General features: G+C 47.7%; 1 protein-coding gene across 1 annotated transcript in view; it reads left to right on the forward strand.

The window, feature by feature from the left end:
• MAEA (macrophage erythroblast attacher, E3 ubiquitin ligase) overlaps positions 1-16,399 on the forward strand; it is a 153,293-nt gene that overhangs the window by 79,620 nt on the left and 57,274 nt on the right. Inside the window, exon 2 of the mRNA XM_075332282.1 lies at positions 16,143-16,346. Coding sequence (XP_075188397.1) covers positions 16,143-16,346 — 204 coding nt within the window. The remainder of the gene's footprint in view (positions 1-16,142; positions 16,347-16,399) is intronic.

Genomic DNA, 16,399 nt, shown 5'->3' on the forward strand with positions numbered 1-16,399 from the left:
CCTTATGTCTGTCGCTGTGCCCCAGTACCAGATGCCTAGTCGCCACTACTTCTCTAAGAAAGGTGTGCCCGCGCTACACCAGCATGTCGCACACAACATCACCGCTTCCTTGAGAAACTCTGTGTGTGAACGGGTGCATTTCACCACCGATACTTGGACCAGTAAGCATGGACAGGGACGTTACATGTCGCTGACTGGCCACTGGGTAACTATGGTGATAGATGGTGAAGGGTCTGCTGCACAAGTCTTGCCGTCCCCACGACTTGTGTGTCAATCCTCTGTCTGTCCAAGTTCCGCCACTGCTTCTGCATCCTCCACCTCATCTGGGTCCTCCACCTCCGCCCCAAGCCTGCCTGGTCAGGCCACCAGCGTTCTCACTGCGCAGAAGGAATCACGCACCCCTCATTACTATGCTGGTAGCAGAGCGCAACGGCATCAGGCGGTCTTTAGCTTGACATGTCTTTGAAATAGGAGTCACACAGCGACTGAGTTGTGGGCAGCTCTGGAGACTGATTTTGATAAATGGTTGTCTCCACTCAACCTGCAGCCTGGTAAGGCCGTGTGCGACAATGCTGCAAACCTGGGTGCGGCCCTTCGCCTGGGCAAGGTGACACACGTGCCTTGTATGGCTCACGTGTTTAACCTTGTTGTCCAGCAATTTTTAACACACTATCCCGGCCTAGATGGCCTTCTGACCAGGGCACGGAAACTGTCTGCAGTGCTCACTTCCGCCGTTCAACCGCCGCACCTGAGCGACTTGCATCGCTCCAGAAGTCTTTCGGCCTGCCGGTTCATCGCCTGAAATGCGATGTGGCGACACGCTGGAATTCAACTCTCCACATGTTACAGCGACTGTGGCAGCACCGCAGAGCCCTGGTGCAATACGTCATGATGTATAGCCTGGGCCAACGAGATGCAGAAGTGGGGCAGATCACCCTGATGGAGTGATCTCAGATCAAGGACCTATGCACCCTTCTGCACAGTTTCGACATGGCGACGAATATGTTTAGCGCTGACAATGCCATTATCAGCATGACGATTACAGTCATTTACATGCTGGAGCACACGCTAAACACTATTCGTAGTCAGGGGGTGGGACAACAGGAAGGGGAGGAACTACAGGAGGATTCATATGCGCAAGACACAACAACATCACCAAGGTCCAGACGTTCATCATCACCAACGCGGCAGGCATGGGACCATGGGGGACAGGGATCAACAAGGGCGCATGGTAGCAGGTGAGATGTTGAGGAAGGTGCAGGAGGACATGAAGATATGGAGGACGAACTGTCCATGGACATGGAAGACTCAGCAGATGAGGGGGACCTTGGTCAAATTTCAGTTGAAAGAGGTTGGGGGGAGATGACAGAGGAAGAAAGAACGGTTAGCACCTCTATGCCACAAACACAGCGTGGACTTGGTGCGCATGGCTGCGCAAGACACATGAGTGCCTTCTTGTTGCACTACCTCCAACATGACCCTCGTATTGTCAAAATTAGAAGTGATGATGACTACTGGCTTGCCACACTATTAGATCCCCGGGACAAGTCCAAATTTTGTGACATAATTCCACCCATAGAAAGGGACGCACGTATGCAGGAGTATCAGCAGAAGCTGTTACTCGATCTTAGCTCGGCTTTTCCACCAAACAACCGTGCAGGTGAAGGGAGTGATTCTCCCAGTTGTAACTTGACAAACATGGGACGGCCTCGTCATCTTCAACAGTCTACCCGTACCAGTAGGACCGTATCTGGTGCTGGTAACAGCAATTTTATGGAATCTTTTCATAATTTTTTTAGACCCTCCTTTGCAAGGCCACCAGAGACAACAAGTCTGACACATAGTCAACGGATGGAGAGGATGATACAGGAGTATCTCCAAATGAACATCGATGCAATGACTTTGCAAATGGAGCCTTGCTCCTTTTGTGCTTCAAATCTAGAAAAATGTCAAGAGCTCTCCAGTTACGCCTCGAAGATTTTGTCGTGTCCAGCTGCCAGCGTTGTCTCTGAACGTGTCTTCAGTGCTGCTGGGTGTGTGCTGACAGATAAGCGCACGCGTCTGTCCAGTGACAATGTGGACAGACTGACGTTCATCAAAATGAACAAGTCATGGATCCAGAAGGAATTTACTACCCCTGTGTCATCCTGGGGAGAGTAAATGCTTGTGGATTTGGAATGTGCTTGATGCAAATCAAAACATCCTGTTTGCAACTAGGGCACAAGTGCTGCCACTGATAAGGTGTCTGTGTGGGGCCCAATTTTTGGAAAAAAAGGGAGACTCCGCTTGGAGTAACCCTTGCTTGCTGTGTTTTTTAAAAATGATACAAGATGAACAGATCTGAAGGCAAGATGAAGCCAACATCATGTCTCCGCCTGCACTTTTCTCACAAACCTGCATTTTTCCAGGGACACCCTACTCAACACCGTCTACAGACAGCAGCCAGATCTCTGTCCCTCAGATGTGGTCAAATAAAAGGCCACTTACTGCGACCCATGACAAAGCTAAGTGGTTGACTCTATCCCTCTGTAAGCTGTTGGCTACCGAAATGCTGCCTTTACGCGTAGTGGACACACAGGATTTTACAGACCTTATGTCTGTCGCTGTGCCCCAGTACCAGATGCCCAATCACCACTGCTTCTCCAAGAAAAGCATGCCCGCGCTACACCGGCATGTCGCACACAACATCACCACTTCCTTGAGAAAATCTGTGTGCGACAGGGTGCATTTCAACACAGATACTTGGACCAGTAAGCATAGACAGGGTCATTACATGTCACTGACTGGGCACTGGCAAACTATGGTGAGAGATGGAGAAGGGTCTGCTGTACAAGTCTTGCCGTCCCCACGAGTTGTTTCAATCCTTGTTCTGTATGTAGAAGTTAATACACTGCTTCTGCCTCTTCAACCTCGTGTGGGTCCTCTACCTTTGCGCAAACCCTGTGTGGTCAGGCCACCCTTCCTTGCAACTGCGCACAAGGACTACCACACACCTCCTTACTATGCTGGCAGCAGAGCTCAATGCCATCAGGCGGTCAAAGTTTTACTTTGAAATGTATGGGAAATGTGAGTCACACCGCTATTACAGAGAATAGTAGTCAGGCAGGGTCAAAACATTAATTGAGGAACAGGAACAGAATGGGACGGCCAGGACTTAATCAGAAAACAAGCAGAGGTGAAATGCGTATCGGCCAACAAGGTACATAAACAGCAAGCAGGAAAAGTAGTCAGGTAACAAGCACACAAAATCATAAAACTGAACTGGGGGTAAAATTAACCAGAGGTTCATAGCTATGTCTGGCAGTGGTCTGCAGACAGGATGGGCATAAAAAAGGGTGTGGTGTCTTCCCATTGGTTGTAGCTGAATGATGGTATTTCATCTGTGAGATACCCACCAGCTACATTCAGCCAGAGATTCTGCATCTGTCAAGGTAATGCAGCCCAGTGGGTGAGCATAACCTGCGTCCACCTGCGCCGCTGGCATCGACTACTCTCCCATCATCAGCACTATTCATGAAAGGAACACGTTGTCACCTGGCGACCGGAGTACAAATTGACGGAGCGGACTCCGTTGGTGACTTAACAGCCGTGTGCGGCAATGATGCAAACCTGGCTGCGGGCCATCCTCAGGGCAATGTGACACACGTGCCTTTTATGGCTCACGTGTTGATCCGAATTCTCCAGCAATTTTTAAAACACCATCACGGCCTACATGGCCTTGTGCAGCGGGCACGCTCGCTATGTGCTCACTTCCATCGTGCGCACACAGCAGCTCAACAACTTTCATCACTCCGGAAGTCTTAGGGTCTGGCAGTTAAACGCCGGAAATGCGATGTTCCGACACGCAGGAATTGGAATCTGCACATGTTGCAGCGTGTGTGGCAGCACCGCAGAGCCCTGCTGAAATACGGTAAGACATATAGCCTGGGATAAGTTGATCCAGAGGTGGTGCAGATCACGCTGCTGGAGTGGTGTCAGATCAAGGACCTATGCACCCTGCTACACAGTTTTGAAATGTCGACGAAGATGTTTAGCACTGGCAATGTCATTCTCAGCGTGACAATTCTGGTCATCTACATGATGGAGCACACTGTAATTATTATTCGGAGTCAGGTGTTGGGACAAGAGGAAGGGGAGGAAGTACAGGAGGAGTCATATGCGGAAGGGATAACAAGATCTACGAGGTCCAGATGGTCAGCGGCACCTATGCGGCAGTCATGGTGAGGGAGAGGGATTAACAAGGGCGCATAGTATCAGCAAAAAGTGTTGATGAAAGTGCAGGAGCCCATGAAGAAATGGAGGACGAACTGGCGATGGGCATGGAAGACTCAGCAGATGAGTGAGAGCTTGCTCACATTTCGGTTGTGCGAGGTTGTGGGTAGAGGGCAGAGGAAGGATGCACGATTCTCACCTCTCTGCCACCAACACACCAAGGACTTGGTCCTCCTGGATGCACAAGACACATGAGCGCCTTCTTGCTGCACTACCTACATGACCCTCGGATTGTATGAATTTGAAGTAATCCTGAATACTGGGTTGCCACACTGTTAGATCCCCGGTACAAGACAAAATTTGGCGAACTAATTCCTGCCATAGAAATAGACGCACGTATACAGGAGTATCTGCAGAATGTGGTACGCAATCTTAGATCTACTTTTCCACTAAACACCAGTGCTGCACAGAGTGAATCTCAACACTTTGTCATGGATAGGAGGAAATGGTCTTTTACTTGTCCACATCGGAGGGACCGAGGGATGGCTGCTGTGCTGAGATGGCGTTGAGTACGGTGTCCCTGCACAGTTGCACTTTTGGTCATATCCCAAAATGAGTTGAAAAAGGACAGATGCTGTTGGAAAGGGGAACAGGTGTGTTGGAAAGGGGAAAAAAATTTTGGTCCGTGGATTTGGTGGTTAAACAACTGTAACATTTGCTGAAGAAACAACATCTGTTACAGTGGGACTGGCAGATTTGGATAAAGTGGTATATAATCTGTGACCGCTATATAACAAAAATTAATAAGAAAAGAAAGAGAAAGGTATATATCACCTTCAGCAGTCAGTGTCCACCGTGCTCCCAGTTGGAAAAGGAGAGGTTGGCAACTTGAAGGTTTGGTGGAGGATACAGAGCTGTGTGGCTATGAAACTAATAGTAGCCTGAACCGAGTTAGACGCCATTCGGATCTGGAGACTGTGAGCCCTGTTAGCGTCACAGGGTCCACATGCCCACCCAGCCCAGGAACTCCCTGTTAACAACACAGGGGCCATTGAGTACGCTGACCGTGTGCGTAGGGGCCACACCTGTGGACAGCAGGCGCATCAGCAGCAGCAGGCCTGTTAATGCCACTGGGCTGCACAAGCAGGACTGTTAGGACAGGAGCTGGTCTTAACCGTTCTGCGTTACCAACTGTGGTGGTGGCCTGCATCCACCACCCTATCCCTGCCTACCTCTGGCCTAAAGCCGCAATGGGTTCAACACATGGAGGTGTGCTCTTTCGGAGCATAATAGAAGACTGCGCACCTCCTTGTTGGCTCCAGCCCCTTTTATAACCTGGGTCCGCCCCAAACCAGGGTGAACCACAATGCACCTCCTGGAGACAAAAGCAGAGTGACACGTCATGAGTGGCATAACTAGCGTCCTATTTGGAAACGCAACTTCAATGATGACCTCATGGCTGCCATGACCCAAACACCTCACCAGTCATCGTCTGACCATCAATAATGCGGTGACAAGTCATAGGTGTGGGCCTCTGCAAGCCATTTGGGAGGACACCTGATGCCCTGTGGTCTATATGGGACCCCCACATCAGGGCCAGGGCCAAAGAGTTCATTACCGGACCTAGTCTCTGATGCAGGAAGTGCCTGAGCATGCTCAGTAGCATGAAATACAGTCTCTGAAAAAAGACTATCAGCTTTAGCATGGTGTCTAGGCACAAAACAGGACTTAGACCCGGCACAGAATGCAAGCACCTGTGCAAAGAGGCTTTTCACACTTAGTGTGGGAGCATGCGCTGTATCCCGAAATGAAGACTTAGCGTCAGGAATGGCACAGTCAGGCTGAGCATACTCACTAGGCGAAACACTGTAATTATGCTGCAGCTGGGGTACATCGGCACACGCATGCGCACTAGCTGCCTCTCCACACTTACACGTGGAGGGGAAATTTGTCTTGGAGATGCTGTCTATGAACAGAAGGAAAAGCTAAAGGAAGCCTGACTTTCTATCCCTCCGAATTATGAAATGCAGCAATGAATTCCATGAGTTTGCTATAACATTAGCGTAGCTAAATGTGCATGAGGGTGTGATGTAGAGGTGCTAGAAATAGCTTGTCACCAGTGGGGCACTAATGGAATACAACAGCCAGTTCTATGATGCCACTAAATGGCAGTATTTTGTGCTATCATTATAGCTTATTAAAAACAGAGCACGAGGTTGTCATGCAGAGGTGCTGCACATAGATTTGCAGTAGTGTGAATAGACAAAAGTACAATAGCCACGTTTAGGATACAACTAGGTACACTGAGTGTTTGCTACTATAAATGGCTGAGTTTAAAAAAGTTTGAGTGTGCAATGCAGGCAGACGTGCTGCAAATATCGTTCCAATACTGTGAATTGACAAAAGTACAATAGCCACGTTTAGGATACAACTAGGTACACTGAGTGTTTGCTACTATAAATGGCTGAGTTTAAAAAAGTTTGAGTGTGCAATGCAGGCAGACGTGCTGCAAATAACGTTCCAATACTGTGAATTGACAAAAGTACAATAGCCACGTTTAGGATACAACTAGGTACACTGAGTGTTTGCTACTATAAATGGCTGAGTTTAAAAAAGTTTGAGTGTGCAATGCAGGCAGACGTGCTGCAAATAACGTTCCAATACTGTGAATTGACAAAAGTACAATAGCCACGTTTAGGATACAACTAGGTACACTGAGTGTTTGCTAGTATAATGGCTGAGTTTAAAAAAGTTAGAGTGTGCAATGCAGGCAGACGTGCTGCAAATATCGTTCCAATACTGTGAATAGACAAAAGTCCAATAGCCACGTATAGGATGCCACTAGGTACACTGAGTGTTTGCTAGTATAATGGCTTAGTAACAATGAGTTGTAGTGTGCAATGCAGGCAGACGTGCTCTGCAAATGTCTTTGCACTAGTGGGACTATAGCAAAGTCCAATAGCCACGTATAGGATGCCACTAGGTACACTGAGTGTTTGCTAGTAAAATTGCTTAGTTTAAAAAAGTTGGAGTGTGCAATGCAGGCAGATGTGCTCTGCTAATATCTTTGCACTAGTGGGACTATAGCAAAGTCCAATAGCCACGTATAGGATGCCACTAGGTACACTGAGTGTTTGCTAGTATAATGGCTTAGTTAAAATGAGTTTGAGTGTGCAATGCAGGCAGACGCGCTATGCAAATGTCTTTGCACTAGTGGGACTATAGCAAAGTCCAATAGCCACGTATAGGATGCCACTAGGTACACTGAGTGTTTGCTAGTATAATGGCTTGGTTTTAATGAGTTGGAGTGTGCAATGCAGGCAGACGCGCTCTGCAAATGTCTTTGCACTAGTGGGACTATAGCAAAGTCCAATAGCCACGTATAGGATGCCACTAGGTACACTGAGTGTTTGCTAGTATAATGGCTTGGTTAGAATGAGTTGTAGTGTGCAATGCAGGCAGATGTGCTCTGCTAATGTCTTTGCACTAGTGGGACTATAGCAAAGTCCAATAGCCACGTATAGGATGCCACTAGGTACACTGAGTGTTTGCTAGTATAATGGCTGAGTTTAAAAAAGTTAGAGTGTGCAATGCAGGCAGACGTGCTGCAAATATCGTTCCAATACTGTGAATAGACAAAAGTACAATAGCCACGTTTAGGATACAACTAGGTACACTGAGTGTTTGCTACTATAAATGGCTGAGTTTAAAAAAGTTTGAGTGTGCAATGCAGGCAGACGTGCTGCAAATAACGTTCCAATACTGTGAATTGACAAAAGTACAATAGCCACGTTTAGGATACAACTAGGTACACTGAGTGTTTGCTACTATAAATGGCTGAGTTTAAAAAAGTTAGAGTGTGCAATGCAGGCAGACGTGCTGCAAATAACGTTCCAATACTGTGAATAGACAAAAGTACAATAGCCACGTTTAGGATACAACTAGGTACACTGAGTGTTTGCTAGTATAATGGCTTAGTAACAATGAGTTGTAGTGTGCAATGCAGGCAGACGTGCTCTGCAAATGTCTTTGCACTAGTGGGACTATAGCAAAGTCCAATAGCCACGTATAGGATGCCACTAGGTACACTGAGTGTTTGCTAGTATAATGGCTTAGTTAAAATGAGTTTGAGTGTGCAATGCCGGCAGACGCGCTATGCAAATGTCTTTGCACTAGTGGGACTATAGCAAAGTCCAATAGCCACGTATAGGATGCCACTAGGTACACTGAGTGTTTGCTAGTATAATGGCTTGGTTTTAATGAGTTGGAGTGTGCAATGCAGGCAGACGCGCTCTGCAAATGTCTTTGCACTAGTGGGACTATAGCAAAGTCCAATAGCCACGTATAGGATGCCACTAGGTACACTGAGTGTTTGCTAGTATAATGGCTTGGTTAGAATGAGTTGTAGTGTGCAATGCAGGCAGACGCGCTCTGCAAATGTCTTTGCACTAGTGGGACTATAGCAAAGTCCAATAGCCACATATAGGATGCCACTAGGTACACTGAGTGTTTGCTAGTATAATGGCTTAGTTATCAGTTGGAGTGTGCAGAGGACAAGAGGGTACAGTGGCAGGATTGTGGTGCTCTGGGTAGAGGAATGGAAGCCTGCCTTTCTATTCCCTCCTAATGGTGAAATCCAGGTAGGAAATCCCTGACCTGGGCTACACAGACGCTGTTGCTGTTTTCAGGACCTGTCACTTATGGCTCTCTGACCCTGCCGGTTGGAGCCCTTAAAAGGACTGCTATAAAGTGCTCTCCCTAAGCTGTCTAACGCTGTGTATGCAGCGCATACAGCTGTATCGGCTATAGGACTCAGGAGGACGGAGCTGCGACAGTGATGTCTGACACCAAAGACGCAGAAGGCAGATAATGGCGTCCGTGAAGAAAATGTCCGGTTTTATAATGCAGGGACATGTGACATGCAGATCCTATCACACATGCCGTTGCTTCTCTGGCTCAAAGTCCACTTAGCTGTGTGTGTGTCTGGGATTGGCTGACATGCTGGCCCGCCCCACAAGACGCGCGCGCTTAGGGAAGGAAGACAAGAAAAAAAAAAAAAAAAAATGGCGATCGCCATTATAGAAACAGCAGTGATCTGAAGGCGCTGTTCACGCACACTATACACTGAAATGTGATAATAGTTTGATTCACAGAGTGACTTACACTATTACAGCAGAAACCAAGCTATGATTTAGCTGTTTTTTGGCTGCTAGAACCGTTCTCGAACGTTTCTAGAACTACCGAGCTTTTGCAAAAAGCTCGAGTTCTAGTTCGATCTAGAACATGCCCCAAAATCACTCGAGCCGCGAACTGGAGAACCACGAACCACGAACCGCGCTCAACTCTAGTCCTTTCATGTCATGTGATCAGTCACATACCTAGAAGTAGCTCCAAAAAATTGTAATGTCACATCACACCATCTGTCACTGTCTTGGCCAAAGTGGATTTCATCAAAGATAACCAAGAAATTAATTCCTCTTGTACAATGACTGATAACATTTCTTATATACAGTAGATAATACATGATCCACCATTTATAGTTGATATCACAGCTCACCTCCTCCTCCTCCTGTACAATGACTGCTAATACCTCTATATACAGTAGAGAGGATCCACCATTAACAATAGGTGATATCACAGATCACCTCCTCTTCTTGTACAATGACTGATAACACTGCTATATACATTAGATAACATTGGGTCCACCATTCACAATAGGTGATGTCACAGCTCACCTCCTTCTCCTCTACACTGACTGATAACACCTGTATATACAGTAGATAACACAGGATCCACCATCCACAATAGGTGATGTCACAGCTCACCTCCTCCTCCTGTACAATGACTGATAATACCTCTCTATATAGTAGATAAAACAGAATCCACCATTCACAGTTGGGGGTGTTACAGCTCACCTCTTCCCCTTCCTGTACAGTTCCCTTCCCCATTTTATATGTTCTTATATTTTACAGCAGCTGCATGGACCATACCTCCCATATGCGGTTACCAGCAAATGAGGAATGGCGGCCACCCCCCATAGGCAGAGACTCTTTTGTCTGTTTTTGGTTTTAATTTGTTACATACAACCCATATAATATAAGGTGATACTTTCTATTCATTCTAGTTCTACGCTGCATCTTAAAATCTCAATACATCACAAATTCTGATGGTGGCTGTGGTCTCATCGCTGTCCGTAGGTTGCACAGTGTTTCAGCCATTTGTCAGTGCAGCTCTGTCCATTCCAGCTAGAAAAAGTTCTGAAAATCCTGACACTACTAATAGAATTTAAAAAAAAAAAAAAAAAAAGCCACAATGTGAAGTGAAGATATGAATGCCAGTACCTGATCCCGGCAGCACCCGGGTTGTGCTTTGACTCTGCAGAGAGCGTCTGACCCCTCTGTTTCAGATGCTGATTAGACAGTATGATCACTGCACAGGTGTGCCATAGGCTGGCTAGCATAATTATTTCACAGGTGTGCCTTAGGCTGGCCAGCAGGATTATTTCACAGGTGTGCCTTAGGCTGGCTAGCATGATTATTGCACAGGTGTGCCTTAGGCTGGCTAGCATGATTATTGCACAGGTGTGCCTTAGGCACAATAAAAGGCCACTCTAAAATGTGCAGTTTTATCACACCGCACAATGCCACAGATGTCGCAGGTTTAGAGGAAGTGTGCAGTTGGCATGGTGACTGCAGGAATGTCCTCCAGAGCTGTTCTCTGTTCATTTCTCTACCACAAGTCATCTCCTAAGGCATTTCAGAGAATTTGGCAGCACATCCAACCGGCCTCACAACCACAGACCACGTGTAACCACAGCAGCCCAGGACCTCCACATCCAGCATCTTCACCTCCAAGATTGTCTGAGACCGGCCCCCGGACAGCGGCTGCAACATTTGGTGTATAATCAAAGAATTTCTGCAGAAACTGTCAGAAACTGAGCGAGGCTCCTCTGCTGCTCGTCGTCCTCATCGGGGGTCTCCACCTGACTGCAGTTCATCATAGTAACCAACTTGAGTGGGCAAGTTATGCTCGTGAGGCGAGCTGAGATTTTAGCAGACCCACTGGGCCACAGCACACAGAAAACCCAGAGGGGCTTGATTACGAAGCCACACCTGGTTTTCACCAGAGCCTCTAATGGTGAGGGTGTTACACTGCAGGTGTGAGACCGGGTGCCACCCTGGAAGACTGGTGCTGCGTCAGCTAGCCCCAGGGGTACGGGAGCGATGGTCTCTGGAAACAGGTAACAGCGGCAGCAGGTGTCGAGGTTCTGTCCAGGATGGACGGATGGATTCGGATACTTCACAATAGAGTGTATTGTGGTTAGCGGCTGATGTGGCAGCTTGTAGCAGCAGCGGCAGGTTAGATATCTGCAGCAGTATTCTGAAACATAAACATATGCCCATAGCGGAACTAGCACCATGTAACCGCGGCAGCAGCACAGTGCTAGGGTACCTAGCAACGTATTAGACTCGTTGCCCAGGCACCTCCCATAGGGCAGAGGTGCCTTAAGTACCTGCAGCCTTTCAGATGACCCGAGAGGTACTTCCAGGTTAAGAGTACGCTGGCCCTTGAAGAAAGGGGGCTTGGCCTTGCACATGATCTCCTAGAGCAGAAGCAGGAAGTGTGCCATGCAGGATCCGGAATACCAGCACTGCTGCTGCATAATCTGTGGTGGCAAATAAGACGCATTCAGAATCTGCAAGGTATTTTTCAGTTGACCTCAATTTGGGCTACTCCATGGATTCCGAATCTGTATAAACTACAAGGATTTACTCTGTGGGAAAGGAAAGGGATACGAGGATTCGCTCATACATTGGGGGAAAATGGCGAGTTGAAGGAATTTGTACAGCTGCAGGGGGCGTTTGATCTACCCCGGCAAGAGTTTTATAAATAGTTGCAGCAGGGTAATGCGCGGCCCCGTGTTGCAGCAGGGTAATGCGCGGCCCCGTGTTGCAGCAGGGTAATGGGCGGCCCCGTGTTGCAGCAGGGTAATGGGCGGCCCCGTGTTGCAGCAGGGTAATGGGCGGCCCCGTGTTGAAGCAGGGTAATGGGCGGCCCCGTGTTGCGGCAGGGTAATGGGTGGCCGCGTGTTGCGGCAGGGTGATGGGCGGCCCTGTGTTGCGGCAGGGTGGTGCGCGGCCCCGTGTTGCGGCAGGGTGGTGCGCGGCCCCGTGTTTCAAGGATCTGTACACCATTCCTGGAAGCTGAAAACATTCCAGAGTATAAAAAGCGATGACCACTCTCTAAAAAGGACTTTGTGCAATTCTTTATTTCCTCCCGCAGCTTCCCCCAAGTTGACCGGGGTCTTCAGCAGCTGATCCTGGGGTGATGGCATCGCCCATCGGAGAATATCCTCAAAATAAGCTGATGGAGGATTCATGGATTGGCTTTAGTTAGGGGATAGCCGTATGATGGGCTCTGCGTTTTCTCTTCTCTTTTGAGGTTCTCAGTTGCACGTACCCACCGCTCCCCACTTCTGACACCGCCACCATACGCCATCTGAATGAGAAGCGGACTCTCATCCGGTTAACAATGTGTGACCGCCGATCCGGGGGCAGTGAATGAAAGAGACATCACATCAATCACGGTGATTTACATGTATTCTGGTCCCGGCATGTTTTGCTTTTTAATCCAGCGGCTCGGAGACATTGATGGATTGGGGAATGAGCGAGCGGCCCCTTCTCCTCCACACTCTCTCAATTCGCAGCGTTTTATTACATTGTTTAGGATGGTATTTTTTTTTTCTTTTTTTTTTTTTTTTTCTTTCGCACCCTGCAAATTACCAAATTATCAATGTTTCTAGGCACAAATAAATCCGGACGACCCCAGTGCTTTTCAGAATAATTTGCTAATGACTTCTACATGGATATCGGAAATAGGGACCAGGCCCGGGCTTGTCTGAGATGGGCTCCTGCCTCACACACATTAAGGAACTATAGACTTGTGCTGCATGGCACTTAGGCCAGGATGGCGTATTTCAGAGGTGTTGGATTAGGTTCGGTAATGCATTAACACTTCCTGTCCCCAATCATTGTTTGATCATTACAAGCAGAAATACAATAAAAGTTGACATCTGTACTATAAAGCTGGATGCCAATAACTATTGATAGGAACAAATAGTCTTTTTTGCTTCACACGGACTTCCACACATGTCAAAGAGCATAGTTCAGGTGCCTAAGGCGGCAACTTTCTGGGGGCGGCACCAGTTATTTTTCTCTCCAACATCTGTGCACTTTCGTCCCTACATATAACCATTTTGGTATCTCGAGACAAGGGAGGAGGTTCGGGGATATGCTGTGTAGTTAGCTGCACACGCAGAAAGAGAGGGAAGGGGCGAGACATAAGCCAAGTTTGAGAAGTCGCATGTTTCGTGATTGATCAGATGTGCAACAACAGTGTAAGGCTAAGCTCGCACTTGATTAGTAGGCTCCGCCATAAGACTGATCTTTTTTGTCTTTTGGATGTGAATCTAGCCTTAGTTGTACGTACAGATTCACACACTGCATAAATCTACAAGAACTTGCAGAAGAAAGTGTGCACATGTTCCCATTGATTTTCTTAGGGAAAACAGCAGGTTGTGGAAAACTTAAAATTATAAAAAAAATTAAATTAAAATGTCAAAACAGGGAACCCCCCCCCCCCCAAAAAAAAAACCTCATAAAGGGAATTGGTCAATATAATATAATGCCTCCCTAAACTCCATATGGGGGCATGCAGATCTTTTGAAATATAAATCCTTTGACAGCTTTATATTTTCTATCCTTTTCCGCCCCGAGTAATTTGTGTTTTTTTTTGGTTTTTTTTTTGTTTTTTTTTTCTCCATATGCAAATGAAGAGTTATGTGCTCAGTGCTTAATGAAGCACTTCCAGAGCGTCAGCTTTCTCAGGCTGGTTCCCACCCAGCACCAACCTCTTTAGCTTGATAGCACACTGTCCTTTTTCCTTGTGTTTGTACGCTATCAATAAAGCTAAAGAGGCCGGTGCAGGGTGGAGAAATAGGCAAAAGAGGCCGGTGCAGGGTGGAGAAACAGGCAAAGGAGGCCGGTGCAGGGTGGAGGAGCGGGCAAAGGAGGCCGGTGCAGGGTGGAGAGACGGGCAAAAAAGGCCGGTGCAGGGTGGAGAAACGGGCAAAAGAGGCCAGTGCAGGGTGGAGAGATGGGCAAAAGAGGCCGGTGCAGGGTGGAGAGACACTGGCAAAGGAGGCCGGTTCAGGGTGGAGAGACGGGCAAAGGAGGCTGGGGCAGGGTGGAGAGACGGGCAAAGGAGGCTGGGGCAAGGTGGAGAGACGGGCAAAGGAGGCTGGGGCAGGGTGGAGAGACGGGCAAAGGAGGCTGGGGCAGGGTGGAGAGACGGGCAAAGGAGGCCGGGGCAGGGTGGAGAGACGGGCAAAGGAGGCCGGGGCAGGGTGGAGAGACGGGCAAAGGAGGCCGGGGCAGGGTGGAGAGACGGGCAAAGGAGGCTGGGGCAGGGTGGAGAGACGGGCAAAGGAGGCTGGGGCAGGGTGGAGAGACGGGCAGAGTCTCTGGAAGTGGTTGGTACCACCAAGAGCACTTAACACCTCATATGAGATCAAATGCTAATTCCTCGGGAATGTAGCAACAGATTGGAATGTAAATCCATCATCTTCTATTACCTGCCTATATGTGCGGTTTGGGGCCGGGGTTGATCTTACAGACATTGATTTTTAAAGAGTAATGGTTGTATGAATCAATAGAGCACCTGAAATTATTAAAGTTTGATACATATTATAAGAGATATCTGCATCTTTCTTCTTCTAATCTGTGTTCAATTCATACAGAGACCCCCATTACTGAGATCACAGTTGGTGCATATAAGATTCGATGGAGAGGGAGGAGCTAGAGACTGACACAGACATTCTGCTGCAAGTTCACCTGAGATCACAGCTAATTACACTTTATTAGTCACCTCCACTGACCCTGGTTGGGACAAACAGTGGGGCCCACTCGCTTCTTTTTGTTACAGCCAATTTTGCCTCAGCAGTCAATTTTTCTGCACCCTGTTTTTATAGTCTTGTGTGTACTTCAGTCACTCGGCCTTGTTCACATTAAGAAGCTATGGCTTTTTGGCTTCAATTCTTCCTTGAATACTACTTACATTTTGAGGATATGTGTAACTGTCTTTTCGAGAGAACTTGCAGCAGAATGTCTGTGTCTTCCTCTAGCTCCTCCCTTTGGAGAAACTGGTTTCAGGAGAACTTGCAGCAGAATGTCTGTGTCTTCCTCTAGCTCCTCCCTATGGAGAAACTGGTTTCAGGAGAACTTGCAGCAGAATGTCTGTCTTCCTCTAGCTCCTCCCTTTGGAGAAACTGGTTTCAGGAGAACTTGCAGCAGAATATCTGTGTCTTCCTCTAGCTCCTCCCTATGGAGAAACTGTTTTCAGGAGAACTTGCAGCAGAATGTCTGTGTCTTCCTCTAGCTCCTCTCTATGAGAAACTGGTTTCAGGAGAACTTGCAGCAGAATGTCTGTGTCTTCCTCTAGCTCCTCCTCCTCCATAGCACTTTATAAGCACCAACTGTCATCTCCTATCTCCGTAATGGGAAAATGTCTCTTACGTCTCAGATTTTTGCCATAGGTTCCTCCCTTATTCAATGATTAGTAAACAAAGGAGGGTGAAATTCACAATCAGATCCGTATAAAAATCTGTAAGTGGTGGATGTCCATTTGTTGCAGATTTGATTGTAACTAAATCCGCAGCAGAAATTTTCCGCAGCGCAGAATATTTTATGGCTTTGATACCTCGAGATTCAGGTGCTGCGGATCAGGGAAGCTTGTCATAGAATTGTATAAATACAAACAAAACATGCAATGATGTAAAAGTGCTGAGAGACAAATATAAGCATTATATACTTCGGGTAATCACAGTAAACCGTGTTCATTATTCCCTAATCTCGGCCGTTCTCTTCTTTCAGGCTGTGGAGTCCATCCAGGCGGAGGATGAGAGCGCCAAGTTGTGCAAGAGGCGAATCGAGCACTTGAAGGAGCACAGCAGCGACCAGACCCCTGCCGTAAATATGTGGAAGAAGAAGCGCATGGACCGTATGATGGTGGAACATCTCCTGCGCTGCGGCTACTACAACACCGCCGTGAAGCTGGCCAGGCAGAGCGGCATAGAGGTGAGACGGCGTCCGAGACCAAACACAAGGATGAAGGAAACATACCAACGTCT

Source organism: Anomaloglossus baeobatrachus, chromosome 1 (assembly GCF_048569485.1).
Source record: "Anomaloglossus baeobatrachus isolate aAnoBae1 chromosome 1, aAnoBae1.hap1, whole genome shotgun sequence".
In the NCBI taxonomy this organism is placed as follows: domain Eukaryota; kingdom Metazoa; phylum Chordata; class Amphibia; order Anura; family Aromobatidae; genus Anomaloglossus; species Anomaloglossus baeobatrachus.